Raw genomic sequence first — 17,877 nt, 5'->3', positions numbered from 1 at the left:
GAAATGACTGTCAGACTACTCAGACCCCTTGGCATCATGGTAGCCTACAAACCCACCAACACACTAAAACAGCAGCTAATGAACTTGAAAGACTCTATATAGACACCAAGCAAAACCAATGTCAATTATAAAATACCGTGCAAGAACTGTAACAAACACTACATTGGACAAACAAGCAGTAAACTAGCCACCAGGATACATGAACATCAACTAGCCAGAAAAAGACCCTCTCTCACTACATACAGATGAGGAAGGACACCACTTCGATTGGGACAACACTTCATCCTAGGACAAGCCAGAGACATACATGAGAATTCCTAGAAGCATGGCATTCCAACCAGAATTCTATCACCAAACACACTGACTTGGACCCGATTTACCACCCCGTGAGAAAAAGAACTGGAAATGACATCACCACAGGAAATGACATAATCATAGGAAATGTCGTCACCTATCCAAAGAAAGCCAACCATATAAATAGAAAGCAGGAATAATCACCAATGCTTTTGTCTGGAGGCTCACTGATGACATTACCCAGGATGGAGACGAAACGTCTGAAATTGAACCTTCCAGCTCAGCGATCAAACCAAATCCATTCTGTTAAGTATTCCAATACAGTTAAGTTATTCCAATTTCTTCTTTCTTTTGTTGCATTTTAACTAATAGTGTACAAATAAGGTGTGTTTTGCTTCAAATCTGATAGTTTCATCAATCAAGTTACATCTAGAACACACCATCTTTAAAATAGAGTCCACTCTTAATATATTTTGGGAGGGCTTGATATGTTCCATAACAGACTTTCATTCTGAACTGGGACTCAAAGTTACAACTGTTACCAAACCGTAGCGAGTTCTGTCAGTTTGTAAAAGGCCCTCACTCTGATGGAATTAGCTAAAGTTGACTCAGTGATGTTGAACGTTGATACTCACCGTATAGATTTTGTAAGACAAACACTCCCACCATGAGACTTGGCAGAATTACAGTTCAGGTATTTACACACCCACTTCCTTTGCTGACGCATGGTACTTGTTGTGATAACCATGGTCCACTTCACCTTGAAAGGCAACATGAATGGAGGATTGCCAATTCCTGCAGGCCTGTAGGCTGCTCTCACTCATCAGAGAGGAAGAGAGAGAGAGAGAGAGAGAGAGACAGACAATGGCATTGAGGCAGATCTGAAGGTCCCCACATCACAGGAAGGATCGAGAATGTGGGTCCTACTTGGGGACTATGGAATTAGGATTGAACCCATCTTGTTGGCATCACGCTACGTTACAAAGTGAACTGAGCTGGGTGACCCCAAACAGAATGAATCCAATGGCATCGTATGAAAATATAAGTCATTTTATTTCATTACCACCATTACAATGGAAACCAAACAAAACTGAAATAAATTCCACATTTGTGATTAGGTTTAAACCCTAAGAAAATTATTCATTATTAGTTATTTTTACGACCAGGATTGTAATGCAGAAACAATGAAATCAATCCTACTTGTAGTAACTTTTAAGACTAAGATTTTTCTCCTCCATTATCTGGTCCCTATTTAACCCAAGGGTCAGAGGCATTCGGGAGGATTGAACAATATGGGTGACCCAATCCTGATTGCTTTATCTATGCCCTCTATGGGAAGCCCATTTTCCCCTTCTCCACAACCCACGTTTAGCCCCTACCACTCCTCACCAATCCCCCCCATCTTCCCTGACCCACTCACACCCCTCTATCTTTAAATGCTGATGGCTAGGAGCAGCACCATACAAATTCCCCTGTTTCAGGAGTCACCTCAGAGCGACTGGGGTTAGGGCAAGCAGCAGCATGTATTGGCAGGGTATTTTTAATGGGCCCAGAACCCACCCTGTTGAAGAACTAAGGCATTCTACAAACCCTGAAGGAGGTGGGGGTTCTATGCCTTTTGTGATTGGCTCCTGTTAGCTCTTGGTCCCCTATTGTGTTTTAGCAATTGACCCTAACTCAAGAATCTGGAGTAGAGTGGTGCTGGAAAAGCACAGCAGTTCAGTCAGCATCCGAGGAGCAGGAAAATCGACGTTTCGGCCCTTCATCCTGTATTCCTGATGAAGGGCTTTTGCCTGAAACGTCGATTTTCCTGCTCCTCGGATGCTGCCTGAACTGCTGTGCTTTTCCAGCACCACTATACTCCAGAATCTGGTTTCCAGTATCCGTAGTCATTGTTTTTACCTAACCCAAGAATGTGGGGTTGCCGGGGAGATGCAAGAGCTTCCATGACCTGAGCAGAAGAGGGCGAGGAAAATCCAGTCCTCAGAATTGCCGTAACTTGTGTGCCTGGCAACTGTTAAATTGATGCCCAACTGATGTTAAACTGGTAATGAGAAAACAGTGGCACTGTTTGTAGTGGTTACCCTCGTGGATTTGCCCTTTGGAGGATTAGATTAATGACCAAGAATTCAACTCCCGGCACTGCTGGGGATATCTAATGTCAACAAATTAAATCAGCTAAAAATAAAAGTTAACGTCAGTAATTTCACTCTGATCTTGAGCAGCACCGTACTCCTACAAGATATTGGGCCTGCTCTCTCATTGGAGAGAGATTAGTGGGCAGCACTGCTGCCTCACAGCGCCTGAGACCCGGGTTCAATTCCCGACTCAGGCAACTGACTGTGTGGAGTTTGCACATTCTCCCCGTGTCTGCGTGGGTTTCCTCCGGGTGCTCCGGTTTCCTCCCACAGTCCAAAGATGTGCTGGTCAGGTGAATTGGCCATGCTAAATTGCCCGTAGTGTTAGGTAAGGGGTAAATGTAGGGGTATGTGTGAGTTGCGCTTCGGCGGGTTGGTGTGGACTTGTTGGGCCGAAGGGCCTGTTTCCACACTGTAAGCAATCTAATGAAAAAAAGATGTCTGGTGATGGTTTAAACCAAGGGACACCTCGCCTCAGGAAGAGGTTGAGAAAGTCAGATGGCTGTGCTACCCACAGCTGGTACGGGAATTGAACCCATGCTGTTGGTGCTACAATGCCTTCCAAGGCCAGCTGTTCAGAGAACTGAGCTAACCACCATCAAGTAACTCCTCGATTGTGGTAAAAACCCATCTGGTTCACTAACAAAAATTGAAGTTGCTGGAAAAGCTCATCAGGCCTGGCGACAACTGTGGAGAGAAACCAGAGCTGATGTCGAGTGACCCTTCCTCAGAAGCCTGGTTCACTAACATCCTTTTAGATAGGTAAATCTGCCATCCTTATGCAGCATGGCCTACATATGGCTGCAGACACTCAGCAATGTGGTTGATTCTTAACTGCCCCCTGTAATGGCCCACAGTCAGGACCTCATTGAAAGGCAGAGCAGATTCGATGGGCTGAATGGCCCACTTTCACTTCTATGTCTTATGACTGAGCAAGCCACACAGTTTCAGAGGCAATTAGGGATGGGTAATTGCTGGTCTTTTCAGAGACACCAATATCCCCTGAGTGAAGGAAGGAAAATCCAAGCACCTTTAGAAAGGGCAACTGGGGAAATCATTTCCAAATCCCCTCAGCTGGTCGCGCAGAGTGAAAAAAAGAGATACACCAGGATGATCCAACATTCTCTCCCTCGGTTACACATCATCCTGATTGGAAAGAAAGAGTTAGGAGTAATTATCACCTCATAGACTGCTAGCTGTAAACATCTACCTTATCAGTCCCCTTACAATTTTCTCCATCATTTCCTTTTCACCCATGAAGACTCTTGCCCCAGGGATGGGATGACAACCTCCAAGATTCTCTCTGAGAAAGCCATTCCTGACGCAAGAGGTTTCCTGACCGTGAGGCCAGGCGATGCTATTCGACTGTGGAGTGCACCACAGCCTGCATCACTCTGCCCACACATAGGTACCTTGACGGAACGAATCTCCCCTTCCCCAGTTCAGGAATGCCTCATGCAAAGTGTGGGCACCTCAGCTGGGAATAACTTCATCAGTGGAGGCTAGGATTCCAGTCTTTCGATCCCACCTATGTACCTTATCCTGTTCATCAATTAGATGAACAGCACACTGCATTTATCTTTGAAGGAACTGAGCTGAGGATGGTGGGGGGGGGGGCCACCATTTTCAATCCCATCACCCTGTTATTCTACTGAGTAAAAGAAAGAGTAAGAAAATACTTTGAAGGCTCCAAGTTCAAATAAGAGTCCACCTGCAGGAGACATCAAAATAAGATCTACATCACAGAATATATTAAGCTTTCCTGATTGATAAATTACTGCCATTTCTCAGGGCCCCCCCCCGCAAATGTATCAAAAGCGTGGCTTTGAATAGTTAAACATGAGGTAGTCCAGGTAATAAAAATTGTAGAGTTGTTGCCTTTGCAAGGGTGGTACCTGAAGGAGATAGTGTTTGACAACCAATGGTGTGGTTCTCTCATCACTGGAATGCTGGTCTTTGAAACTGGGGAACTGGAGATCGACAGGAGCACCAATCAGCTTTAGGAAGTAGTTGGCATCCTTCTCCAGATCCTCGAACTTCCCAATAAAGTCGTAATCGATGAGGCAGGGCGAGCAGAGCCGGCTGATGGGCTCCCAGTGGATGTCCATGCCAACGGGCTTCTGTGGATCCAGGAGGTAGTGAACAAATTCACCGAAGGTCACGCCAGCCCCTGTGCCCAGTGCCTCGGCACTGGCGTTGGCTCTGTACTTCCTGAGGATGGCCTTGCCAAACACCGGGTGGTAGTAGACGTTGGGGTGCTCGAACTTATCCCTGAAGGCGGACACCAGCCTTTCCATGGGGTCCCTCACGAACAGCACTTTGGTGAAGCTGCCCAGGAGCTGGTAGCTCTTGTGTAGGCTGTAGCTGTCCAAGTGGCGGAGGTGTGTCCCGTAGTGCACAAACTGGTGGGAGATGTTGTACGGGGAGGAGGCCAGGCCATTCAGCACCATCAGGACCCTCTTCCAGTTGGAGCATCCAGCCTTGGGCACCTCGCAGTACAGCAGCTTGTGCCTGTCCTCCACGTACACCCGCGAGACAAGCCTGTTAAGGGAGCCCCTGGGCCTGCTGACCTGATACTTCCTGCAGAACTCAGCGACGTGCAGCCTCCTCCGCTCGTGGTCCTCGTCCACCGCCAGCGTCCGCTCACTCCTCGGGCCCAGTGGCGCGGGCTGGAGAAATCTCTTCAGCAGCAGGCTCCCCACCTTCCTCTGCTTCCTCAGAGAGGTCCCATCCCTGGCAGGCCCAGGCTCAGTCCCAGTCCCAGGCCCAGTCCTGGGGCTCGGACCCTTCACTCGGTCAGCCTTGGCCTCCACACTTTTCTCCTGCATCTCTGTGGGTCCAATCCAGACCTGCAGAAGGTGGGTGGGGTGGGAATGGGAGGGTGGGGCATTGGGGGGCAAGGGGTGTGTGGGTGGGGAGTTGGGGGTGGTGGGCGGAAAAAGAAAGGAGTGAGGTGAGATAAAAGAAAGCTGAGGTAAAAGAAAGAACTGAGGGTGATGGAGATCCCAAACAAACACAAACAGAAATTGCTGGAGAAACTCCACAGGTCTGGCAGATGGGCTGAATGGTCTACATCTGCGCCCACACTCTACGGATCAAGGGAGATCAGAGTGCTGAGCAGCCCAGGGGTCAGAATCAGGCAATGACCAAGTGGCATGGCTGAAGGGTCACTGGACTCAAAATATTAACTCTGTTTCTCTCTCCACAGATGCTGCCAGACCTGCTGAGTTTCTCCAGCATTCTTGGTTTTTTTTTTGTGCGCGTGCTTTAAATAAAAGCGGAAGTCTGATCGCCTGGTGCAACCCAAAGTCCAGCAAATACATTAGAAAATGGGAAATGCAAACTTCAAACCTTTTAAGATGCTATAAATGAAGTCTTAAAAGTCTTGCTCCTTATCGAAGGACTGGCATTGGAGACAGTCCAGAGAAAGTTCACTTAGCTGATCCCAAAGGGACGGTCGTATGAGGAGCGGCTGAGTAAATTTGACCTGTACTCACCAGAATATCAAAAAACAAGACATAACTTTATTGATACATACCAAATTCTTAGGGGAATTGACAGGGTAGATGTGGAAAGACTTTGAGTTGATTTTGATTTATTATTATCACATGTACAGTGAAAAATATTATTTTGCGTGCTAACTATACAAATCATACCTTACATATGTATGTCAGGATAATAGAACAGAATGCAGGATATAGTGTTACAGCTACAGAGAAGGTGCAGAGAAAGATCAGCTCTAATATATGAGAGGTCTGTCCATAAGTCTGATAACAGCGGGGAAGAAACTGTTTTTGAATCTGTTGGTATGTGTTTTCAATCTTTCGTATCTTCTGCCCAATAGAAGAGGGTGGGAGAGAGTATAACCGGGGTGGGAGGAGCCTTTGATGATGTTGGCTAGTTTCCCAAGACAGTGGGAAGTGTAGATGGAGTCAGTGGATGGAAGGCTGGTTTGTGTGATGGACTGGGCTGTCTTCACAACTCTGTAGTTTTTGTGATCTTGGGCAGAGCAGTTGCCGTACCGCACTGTGATACACCTGGATAGGATGCTTTCTCTGGAGAATTTGTAAAAATTGGTAAGGATCCTTGTAAACATGCTGCATTTCCTTAGCCTCCTGTGGAAGTAGAGATGTTGTTGTGCTTATTTGATTGATTATTACTTCCCCTTGTGGGAAAGTCTAGGACATACATAGAACATAGAAAATACAGCGCAGTACAGGCCCTTCGGCCCTCGATGTTGCTCCGACCAAAGCCTACCTAACCTACACTAGCCCAATAACCTCCATATGCCTATCCAATGCCCGTTTAAATGCCCATAAAGAGGGAGAGTCCACCACTGCTACTGGCAGGGCATTCCATGAACTCACAACCCACTGAGTAAAGAATCTACCCCTAACATCTGTCCTATAACAACCTCCCCTTAATTTAAAGCTATGTCCCCTAGTAACAGCTGACTCCATTAGCGGAAAAAGGTTCTCGCTGTCAACCCTATCTAAACCCCTAATCATCTTGTACACCTCTATCAAATCTCCCCTAAACCTTCTTTTCTCCAACGAGAACAGCCCCAAGTGCCTCAGCCTTTCCTCATACGATCTTCCTACCATGCCAGGCAACATCCTGGTAAACCTCCTCTGCACTCGTTCCAATGCCTCCACATCCTTCCTATAGTATGGCGACCAAAACTGCACACAATACTCCAGATGAGGCCGCTCCAGAGTCTTATACAACTGCAACATGACCTCAGGACTCCTGAACTCAATTCCTCTACCAATAAAGCCCAGTACACCATATACCTTCCTCACAGCACTATTTACCTGGGTGGCAACTTTCAGAGATCTGTGTACACGGACACCAAGATCCCTCTGCTCATCCACACTACCAAGTAGCCTACCATTAGCCCAGTAATCCATCTTCTTGTTACTCCTACCAAAGTGAATGACTTCACACTTAGCTACATTGAACTCCATTTGCCACCTTTCTGCCCAGCTCTGCAACTTATCTATATAAGACCAGAGGGTATAATCTCAGAATAAGACAATTTAGACAGAGATGAGGAGAAATTTCTTCTCTGAAAGGGTTGTAAATCTGACAGTAATGTCAATAAAGGTCAAAGGACGATGGTTAGGAACACACGGAATGCTGTTAAATGTTTTGGGTGTTTCCAGTTCCAGTTGTGGAGGTGAGGGATGTCACACACCCATGATCCTGAATCTTACCCCCCAGCAGGGTCATGGTATTTGACAAGGACATGGTATTTTGGAACTCAGGTTTTAGTGAAGATTAATCCTCAATTAGATGAGTTGTTGGAAGATTCTTGGTCACTATGTAATATCTCAGATATGATAGCTTTCCCAAACTGATTCCTGATGTAGGAGGAGGGACTGGATTGGTTAGGACTATATTCACTGGAGTTCAGAAGAATGAGGGGCGATCTCATGATCAAATATAAAATTCTGACCGGGCTAGACCGGGTAAACACAGGAAGGATGTTCCCGGTGACTGGGGAGTCCAGAACCAGGAGGGTCACAGTCTAAGGATACGGGGTGGGCCATTTCGGACTGAAATGGGGAGAAATGTCTTACAGTGGGGAGCCTGTGGGATTCTCTACCACAGGAAGTGGTTGGGGTCGAAACATTGAATCAACAATGAGTTAGACATGGTTCTTAGGGATAAAGGGATCGATTGGGTCTGGGGAGAAAGTCGAACAAGGGACTGAGTTGGACGATCAGCCATGACCCTATTAAATAGTGGAGCAGGCTTGAAGGATTGAATGGCCTACTCCTGCTCCCAGTTTCTATGTCTCTATCAATATTTCCACTTATGAACAAAATTGAAATGATGAAAATGAGTGCTATCAATGTAAGACAGTCCCTAAATGTATCCAGACCAGAATTTAAACAGGGAGCAGGGAGAGTCTTTGTTTATTAATTTAGTATTGTGAATTCTTGTATTGTTGGCTGGGTCAGCATTTCTTCCCCATCCCTAGTTGCCCCTTGAGAAGGTGGGGGTGAGCTGCCTTCTTGAACCGCTGCTGTCCATGGGCTGTAGGTAGACCCATAATGCCCTTAGGGAGGGAATTCCAGGATTCTGACTCAGCGACACTGAAGGAACGGCGATATATTTCCAAATCAGGATGATGAGAGGCTTGGAGGAGGACTTGCAGGGGGTGGTGTTCTCATGTATTTGAAAAAATTTAGTTCATTGGATGAGGGTGTCACTGGCCGGGCCAGCATTTATTACCCATCCCTAATTACCCAGAGGGCAGTTAAGTGTCAATCACATTGCTGTGGGTCTGGAGTCACATGTAGGCCAGACCAGGTAAAAATGGCAGTTTTCTTCCCTGAAGGACATTAGTGACCCAGATGGGTTTTTCCAACAATTGATGTACAGCCATCATTAGATTAATTCCAGATTTTTATTGAATTCACATTCCACTATGGCGGGATTCAAACTCATGCCTCCAGAACTTTCTATGGGTCGCTGGATCAACAGTCCAGGGATCATACCACTAGGCCATTGCTTCCACTTTGCTGCCCTTATCCTTCGAGATGGAAGTGGTCATGGGTTTAGAAAGCTACCTAAGGATCTTTGGTGAATTTCTGAAACACATTTTGTAAATGGTATACCCTGCTGCGACCAGGTAGTGATCATGGAGGGAGTGAACCTACAAATTGCCTTTCAAGCTACTCACCATCCTGACTTCGAAATATATCATCATTTCTTCAAAAAAGTAGGTCATTAACCTTTCTAAGGGCTCCAGGAAAATGCAATCCAACAATGCCTACATCCCATGAATAAATAAATCAAAATGAAAAAAAACTTACTCACTGAGAGGGTGGTAAATCTTTGGGGCTATGGGAACTCACTCAATGACTGAGTTCCAATGTGAATATGTTAGACTTGTGTAACTAACAACAGCAAGGAGTATGGGATAGCATGGAATTGTGGAAGATAATCAACTATGATCTAGAATGGCCGAGCAGAGTTGAAGGGCTGAACAGCCTCCTCCTGTTCCTATTTTTGATATGTTCTCATGGTTCCCATGCACAACATTGTACAACAAGGTCATGAGTGTCAGTTACCTTCGTAGTTTGGTCCTGTTGAATCTTGTATCTCAACACTAAAAGAAAAAACAGAACAGAAGATCAAGATTAATGGTCAGGTAAATATAATCTTTAGAATTGTAAATGAATCTACTTCCAACCTATGACCACTTCCATCTGGAAGGACAAGGGCAGCAGGTACATGGGAACGCCACCCCCTGCAAGTTCCCCTCCAAGCCACTCACCATCCTGACTTGGAAATATATTGCCCGTTCCTTCAGTGTCACTGGGTCAAAATCCTGGAATTCCCTCCCTCAGGGCATTGTGGGTCTACCTACAGCACATGGACTGCAGAGGTTCAAGAAGGCAGCTCAACCCCCTAACTTCACAAGGGGCAACTAGGGACAGGCAGCCCAGACAGTGACACCCACATTCCAAGAAATTGAAGTGAAATAAACCACCTCTGAAGGCAGAATTATAGCCTGGGTTTTGGAGCAGCAATCCAGTGAAGCTATCAGTACTTACAGTTTGATTAGATTAGATTCTCTACAGTGTGGAAACAGGCCCTTTGACCTAATAAGTCCACACTGACCTTTCGAAGAATAACCCACCCAGACTCATTCCCCTACCCTATATTTACTCCTGAATAATGCAGCAATTTAACATGGCCAACTCACCTGACCTGCACATCTTTGCACTGTGGGAGGAAACCCACATAGACATGAGGAAAATGTGCAAACTTCACACAGACAGTCATCCAAGGTGGGAATCGAACCTGGGTCCCTGGCACTGTGATGCAGCAGTACTAACCACTGAGCCACCGTGCCACCCCCATGCTAGTTGTTAATAAATAAATCAGAGAGCAATTTCTGGAGTTTACACATTATGGGCTAAGCCCATAGATGAGCAGGTTTGTATGAAGGCTTCACTGGTCATATCTCTGACGTGGTTTGAGGTATCGGCGATACATTGTCCATATCTCTGCGACCATGTCTTTGGCTGGGAACCCTGCTTCAGGCAGGATAAGCACTCCAAGAACAGGGTCCTCGCTTGGCCTGGTGGCCCTGGTATTGAGGCATTATTAGGTCAATGAGCTGTGCTGGCACGGATCACCCTGGCTCCATGCCTGATCCAACTCATCCAAAACAAGCACTCTACTTTGAACGTTGTCATGGCAAGTGGTTACCTGGAGGGCAGAGAACCTCTTCACAGACATCCTCAAAGCCTCTCCTGCAAAGATGCAATTTGCCAATGGACCCGTGGGAATCTCTAGCTCAAGACCACCCCAAGTGGAGAAGAACGCTCCCCAAAGACTCACAGCATCGGAGTGAAAGGAAGTCACCTCCTCCATTGAGAAGGGTCAGAAGACGAGGGGTATAAGGGTGTAAGGCTTTGGGAGGTTGATGCTGAGGACAGTCTTCAACACCAGCGAGTACGATGATGTCTGGCAGATATGGGAGGGGGCAGGTCTGGGGAAACAGCGCAGGATCTTGCAGGATTATAACATTCCATGTGCATCTTGCTCCATGTCTCTGTAACAACATCTATCAAATCAGAGTAACTTGGACCTGGTTCCCAACATAGAGTAATACACATCATGTTGGGAACCAGGCAGTACGGTGGGCGGCACGGTGGCACAGTGGTTAGCACTGCTGCCTCACAGCGCCAGAGACCCCGGGTTCAGTTCCCGCCTCAGGCGATTGACTGTGTGGAGTTTGCACGTTCTCGCCGTGTCTGCGTGGGTTTGCTCCGGTTTCCTCTCACAGTCCAAAAATATGCGGGTCAGGTGAATTAGCTATGCTAAATTGCCTGTAGTGTTAGGTTAGGGGTATGGGTGGGTTGCGCTTTGGCGGGTCGGTGTGGACTTTTTGGGCCGAAGGGCCTGTTTCCACACTGTAAGTAATCTAATCTAATGTTAAAGGCAGAAGCCTCTTCTCCTTAAACCGGGGACAATTTACTCATTCACACTCCAATAAAAAGACCCTGTAAGTCCCCGGCAGGACATGGGCATTGTTGGACATTTGTTACCCGTCCCTAGTTGCCCCTTGAGAAGGTGGGGGTGAGCTGCCTTCTTGAACCGCTGCAGTCCATGTGCTGTAGGTAGACCCACAATGCCCTTAGGGAGGGAATTCCAGGATTCTGACCCAGTGACACTGAAGGAACAGTGATATATTTCCAAGTCAGGATAGAGAGGGGTTTGGAGGGGACCCTGCAGGGAGTGGTGTTCCCATGTATCTGCTGCCCTCATCCTTCCAAATGGAAGTGGTTGTGAGTTTGGAAGGTGCTGCCTGAGGATCATTGGTGAATTTCTGCAGTGCATCTTGTAGACGGTACACACTGCTGCTACTGAGTGACTGTGGTGGAGGGAGTGGATATTTGTGGATGTGGGTTCAATCAACAGTGCTGCTTTGTCCTGGATGGTGTCAAGTGTCTTGAGTGTTGTTGGGGGCTGCCCCCATCCTGGCAAGTGGGGAGTATTCCATCATACCCCTGACTCGTGCCTTGCAGATGGTGGGCAGGCTTTGGGGAGTCAGGAGGTGAATTACTTGTTATAGTATTTTTAGTCTCTTACCTGCTGTTGGTGCCACTGTATTTATATGGGGAATCCAATTAAGTTCCTGGTCAACACTGATCCCCAGGGTCTGGATTAGTGGTGCTGGAAGAGCACAGCAGTTCAGGCAGCATCCAACGAGCAGCGAAATCAACGTTTCGGGCAAAAGCCCTTCATCAGGAATAATGGAAGATTCAGTGATGGTACCATTGAATGACAAGGGGCGATGGTTAGATTTTCCTTTGTTTGAAATGGTCATTGTCTGACATTTGTGTAATGCGAATGTCACTTGCCACTTGTCATCCTAAGCCTGGATGTGGCTGCATTTGAATATGGACTGCTACTGAGGAGTCGCAAATGGTAATGAACATTGTGCAAACATTTGTGAACATTCCCCCTTCTGACACTATGATGGAGGGAAGGTCAGATGAAGCAGCTCAAGAGGGTTGGGTCTAGGACACAAGCCTGAGGAACTCCTGCGAGAGATGTCCTGGAACTGAGAGGACTGACCTCAAACAACCACAACCAAAACAATCCTGTGCGTCAGGTATGCCTCCAACCAGCAGGTAGTTTCCCCCCAATATCCGTTGATTCCAATTTTAACAAGACTCCTTGATGCCACACTCGGTCAAATTTAGCCTTGGTATCAAGGGCTGTCCCTCTCCCCTCTGGAATCCAGCTCTTTTGTCCAGCTTGACCCAAGGCTGTGATGAGGTCAGGAGCTGAGTGGCCCTGGTGGAACCCAAACTGGGCGTCACTGAGCAGGTTATTGCTGAGCAGGTGCTGCTTGATAGCATTGTTGATGACATCTCCCATCACTTTACTGATGATGGAGTAGACTGATGGGGCAGTAATTGGCTGGGTTGGATTTGTCCTGCTTTGTGTGTACAGGACATACCTGGGCAATTCTCCACATATCCAAATGTACATTTAATTTCACCAGGAAACAGGGAAAACATGTACAAGTATATTACAATTTATGCAGAGAATCCCCAAATCCCTCTGTGCTGTAGCTTTATACAATCTTGCTTCATTAAATATTAATAACATTTAAGAAAACTAACCTTTTCTGACAGTTCAGCACTCCCTCAGCACTGACCCTTCGACAACGTGGCACTCCCTCAGCACTGACCCTCCGACAGTGTGGCACTCCCTCAGCACTGACCCTTCGACAGTGCAGCACTCCCTCAGCATTGACCCTCCGACAGTGCGGCACTCCCTCATGACTGACCCTCTGACAGTGCGGCACTCTCTCAGCACTGACCTGCCAACAGTGCCCACTCCCTCAGCACTGACCCTCCTACATTGTGGCACTTACTCAGCACTGACCCTTCGACAGTGCAGCACTCCCTCAGCACTGACCCTCCAACAGTGCGGCACTCCCTCAGCAGTGACCCTCGGACAGTGCAGAGCTCCCTCAGCACTGACCCTTCGACAGTGCAGCACTCCCTCAACACTGACCCTGTGACAATGCAGCACTCCCTCAGCACTGACCCTCCGACAGTGCGGCACTCCCTCAGCACTGACCCTCCGACAGTGCGGCACTCCCTCAGCACTGACCGTCCGACAGTGTGGCACTCCCTCAGCACTGACCCTCTGACAGTGCGACACTCCCTCAGCACTGACCCTCCAACAGTGTGGCACTCCCTCAGCACTGACCCTCCGACAGTGTGGCACTCCCTCAGCACTGACCGTCCGACAGTGCGGCAACCCCTCAGCACTGACCCTCCGACAGTGCGGCACTGGGACAGCTTGGTGTACTTTGTGTGTTTGTTTATGGGGTGATGTTCTGTCCCAGTTTTGTCTGTTGGGCTACGATTGCATTGAACAATTACTGTTGTCAGCTGAATGCTGAGACTCCAATTAGGCAGAACAACAACTCATTTACATAATGGAGCTCTGATTTAAAAATTCCCACAACAAAGGAACCAGTTACAATTATGCAGGCAGCGAAACGCTAATGACCAAGGCTGAGAGAATGAATATCAAATCTGATGTCTGAACCATCCATGAGTGAAGCCAGGCCTCAATCTGTCAGCAAGGGGCCCATTAGCGGTTTTTAGGAAAATGATACTTGAGCACAGATGAGTTGGACTGGGATAGAGCTGGGGCTGAGTTTCTTGCTGGATGCTTTACCTGTATTTTTGGGAAAGCTTTCAACTGACTGGAGTGTGGGAACCAAGGGAGATATCTAGGCTTCACAAAACACTAGCACAGAGAGAAGTAAGCTCGGTGAAGCTAGAGAAAAGAAGACAGAAATGAAGTCAACTTCAGGGTTCTATGTATGCATGTGAATGCACACAGGGTAAAAAATGAGGTCTGCAGATGCTGGAGATCACAGTTGAAAATGTGTTGCTGGTTAAAGCACAGCAGGTCAGGCAGCATCCAAGGAACAGGAAATTCCTATTCCTTGGATGCTGCCTGACCTGCTGTGCTTTAACCAGCAACACATTTTCAACTGTGAATGCACACAGCACAGTCAATGAGTTTGGGGAGTTACAGGTGAAGAATATCACGTGGAATTTTGATACAGTGACTATAACAGAGATCTGATTCAAGGAAGGACAAGACTTCAGGGGGTTAAATATTCCTGGTTACAAGGTGTTCAGAACAGATAGAAAGGAGAGGAGGTCGCAGTATTATGAAAGAAGGCATTGCAGTGTTGGGGGAAAATGGATGTCTCAGAGGGTGCAAAGACAGAATGAATTTGGCTAGAAATAAGGGCCATGCAGGCTATAATTGCACGGTTTGGTGTAGTCTACATACCACCAACTAGTAAGGATGTAGCAGAACAAGTCGTCAAGTAGATTATAGGACGATGCTAACAGCGCAGAGTTGATATGATGGGAGACTTCAATGACCCAAACAAAAACTGGGCGGCACGGTGGCACAGTGGTTAGCACTGCTGCCTCACAGCGCCTGAGACCCGGGTTCATTTCCCACCTCAGGTGACTGACTGTGTGGAGTTTGCACGTTCTCCCCGTGTCTGCGTGGGTTTCCTCCGGGTGCTCCGGTTTCCTCCCACAATCAAAAAGATGTGCGGGTCAGGTGAATTGGCCATGCTAAATTGCCCGTAGTGTTAGGTAATGGGTAAATGTATGGGTGGGTTGCGCTTCGGCGGGTCGGTGTGGACTTGTTGGGCCGAAGGGCCTGTTTCCACACTGTGAGTAATCTAGATAATCTAATCTAGATCTAGTGTACAGGGCAGCGAGGGGCAAGTATCCCTAGATTGCATGCAGGAGAGTTTCCTTCATCGATATATGTCCAGCCCAACAAAGGATACTCTTCTTATGGTCTAATGGTGCTTGGGAATGAAGTGGACCAAGTGTCAATGGGGAAATGTCTAAGTGACAATACTCAGACGCTTCAGGATGATGGATGACAATGACATTCAACAACGCAAAGTTTGAAAAATTAATTTGCGGAGAGCAGACTTCATTGGAATACGGATAGGGTTCAGCAGGATTAACGGAGTAGGAGGTTGGTGGGGAAAGCAGGAATTGAATAATGGGCTACCGACAAAGAGAGGATGGTTTGGATACATTGAGACATATTGCCTCAAATAGAAAATGTAAAGAAAACAAATCCTGAGCTCCCTGATGACAAAGGAGGTAAAGATTAAGACAAAGAAGAAAAAAGTGTGGTTATGACAGTGTCAGGCAGAAAACACAAGAGTTTATATTTTGCTTAAATACAGAAGTGAGCGTTCTTACACACAATGGAATGTTTATTTTTGCCCATAGCCGAATCACCTGTGGTATTTCATCCAAGCACCAGCAGTAAATCGCTTGTGTTTTCCAATGGAATAGTTTATTTGCAAAGCTGTTTACAGGCAATGCAAGTTCTTGAAGATGAGGGAGGGGTAGGGAGCTGGCAAACGGGGAGTTAAAACACTACATCACACCCCCCACAGCGCCCACTTCTTGGCATCGAGAGTATTGATGGGCACTCTCCAGGGACACACAGACATGAATATAACTATGGAAGAGGGGCAGGCAGTCAGCAGAGATGACCCCCTCTACGACCCACTGTCTGGTCAAGTCCAGGAGCAGACCCACGAGGAGATCTACCCCAAACATCAGGAGCACAGGGCTGAGGTGCAGCCAGAAACACAACAAAAAGATTTCTCAAATAACTAAAAAGGAAGTCCATATGCTCGTAACCAACGTATTCAAGATCCACGGACTCCCCGGTACGGTAAAGTCAGCAGTTAGGCCGGGAGTCTGTGCAGCCCAGGTCTCTGATGGAAACACAAGTTTTTATTGACTCTGTTCACTTGCCAACACTAACTGTGCCCTGATGTGGAGTTAATCCTCTCTGCACACCAGCTTACCGGTTCCCGTTCACAGGCATGACCTTTCAACCTTTCTGAGGATTAGTTTCCTAGCTTCATAAATTCACTTCAAAGAATGGATCATGTAATCCCGAAAATAATGTGACTTTTAATATTTCATCAAGTTACTCCAGGGCACTGAACTGTGTACAGCCATTCCAGAGACACCCTGATTAACACTTTCCACGTACCAGTGGAGAGAGTGTTACAGTTTGATGAGTATTTCCAGCTGTAATTTGGCTCCTGAACAGCAGTATTGTGTACTGGAGTACTGTGTACAGGTACCTGGTCACTACGTACAGAAGGATGTCACCCTGTTATAGGAAAAACATAGTTAAACTGAAAAGAGTACAAAGATGATTTACAAGGATGTTGCCAGGACTAGTAGGCCTGAGTTGTAGGGAGAGGTTGTGTAAAACTTCATTCCTTAGAACATGGAATAATGAGGGGGTGCTGAAAATGCACCTGAAAGTGAGGTTCAGCATCTGGTGACCTTACTTTCTCCTCCATAATGAGGGGGTGCCCTTATTGAGGTATATAAAATCATGAGGGGTGTAGGTAGGGTGAACGCAGGTAATCTTTTTCCCAGAGATGGGGAATTGAAAAACTCAAGGGCATAGGTTTAAGGTGAGCGGGGAAAGATTGAAGAAGGACCTGAGGGGCAACTTCTTCACACAGAGAGTGGTGTTTATATGGAATGGACTGCCAGAGACTTGTACAATACAACATTTAAAAAAACATTTGGATGGGAAGGGGTTTAGAGGGATATGGACCCAATGCAAGCAATTAGAACTGACTGAATGGGCACCATGGTCAGCACGGACCAGTTTGGGCTGAAGGGCCTGTTTCCATGCTGTATCACTCTAAGATTCCATGACTCAATGTCGGTGGGTTGGAAGCGGTTCAGAGGTGATGCACTGGGGATTGTCTAGCTCAGTTGGCTGGCTAGCAGATTCGTGACGCAGAGTAATATCAACAACGTGGGTTCAATTCCCACACTGGTGGACTTGACCATGAAGGACTCTCCTTCTCAAACTCTCAGCCCCCCTGAGGCATGGTGACCTTCAGGTTCAACCAGCTATCTCTGATGACAATATGTTCCAATAGGGAAGTAGCTACTTTGCTAAACTAATGTTGAATAAAAAATGATTGGAAACATTCACTTGTGGATCAGTGGGCATCACCTTCTAGGTCAGCATCTACTGCCCGTCCCTAGTTGCCCCTTGAGAAGGTGGGGGTGAGCTGCCTTCTTGACCCGCTGCAGTCCATGTGCTGTAGGTTGACCCACAATGCCCTTAGGAAGGGAATTCCTGGTCTCACCACATTTTTTTGACCTCTGACGGGTCTTCAAGTGGTGGTCGCATGGTGCACTGGGTAGTGTTCCTGACTCTGAGCCAGAATCTCCAGATTTTAGCCTTGTGTGTGGTCAAAGAAGGTATTTAAAGAACGTGGCCAAAAAGTGAGGACTTGAAGGGGAAGTAAAGGTATGGAAGGAGGAGGGGATAATCATGTAGAGCT

At 47.0% G+C, this 17,877-nt stretch overlaps 1 protein-coding gene across 6 annotated transcripts in view; it reads right to left on the bottom strand.

Moving 5' to 3' along the window:
- Positions 1 to 2,075: 2,075 nt before the first annotated feature.
- The window catches only part of LOC132815530 (carbohydrate sulfotransferase 9-like), a 111,962-nt gene continuing 96,160 nt past the window's right edge, over positions 2,076 to 17,877 (bottom strand). For all 6 annotated transcript variants that reach the window (XM_060824532.1, XM_060824530.1, XM_060824529.1 and 3 more), the window contains exons 3-4: positions 9,515 to 9,552; positions 2,076 to 5,281 (exon numbers count right to left, since the gene is read on the bottom strand). In XM_060824532.1, coding sequence (XP_060680515.1) covers positions 4,244 to 5,281; positions 9,515 to 9,552 — 1,076 coding nt within the window. In that variant the 3' untranslated portion in view covers positions 2,076 to 4,243. The remainder of the gene's footprint in view (positions 5,282 to 9,514; positions 9,553 to 17,877) is intronic.

This window comes from Hemiscyllium ocellatum, chromosome 4 (genome assembly GCF_020745735.1).
Source record: "Hemiscyllium ocellatum isolate sHemOce1 chromosome 4, sHemOce1.pat.X.cur, whole genome shotgun sequence".
Taxonomy (NCBI): domain Eukaryota; kingdom Metazoa; phylum Chordata; class Chondrichthyes; order Orectolobiformes; family Hemiscylliidae; genus Hemiscyllium; species Hemiscyllium ocellatum.
Note: the sequence above shows the minus strand (reverse complement) of the source record. Positions and strands in the feature narration are given on the sequence as shown.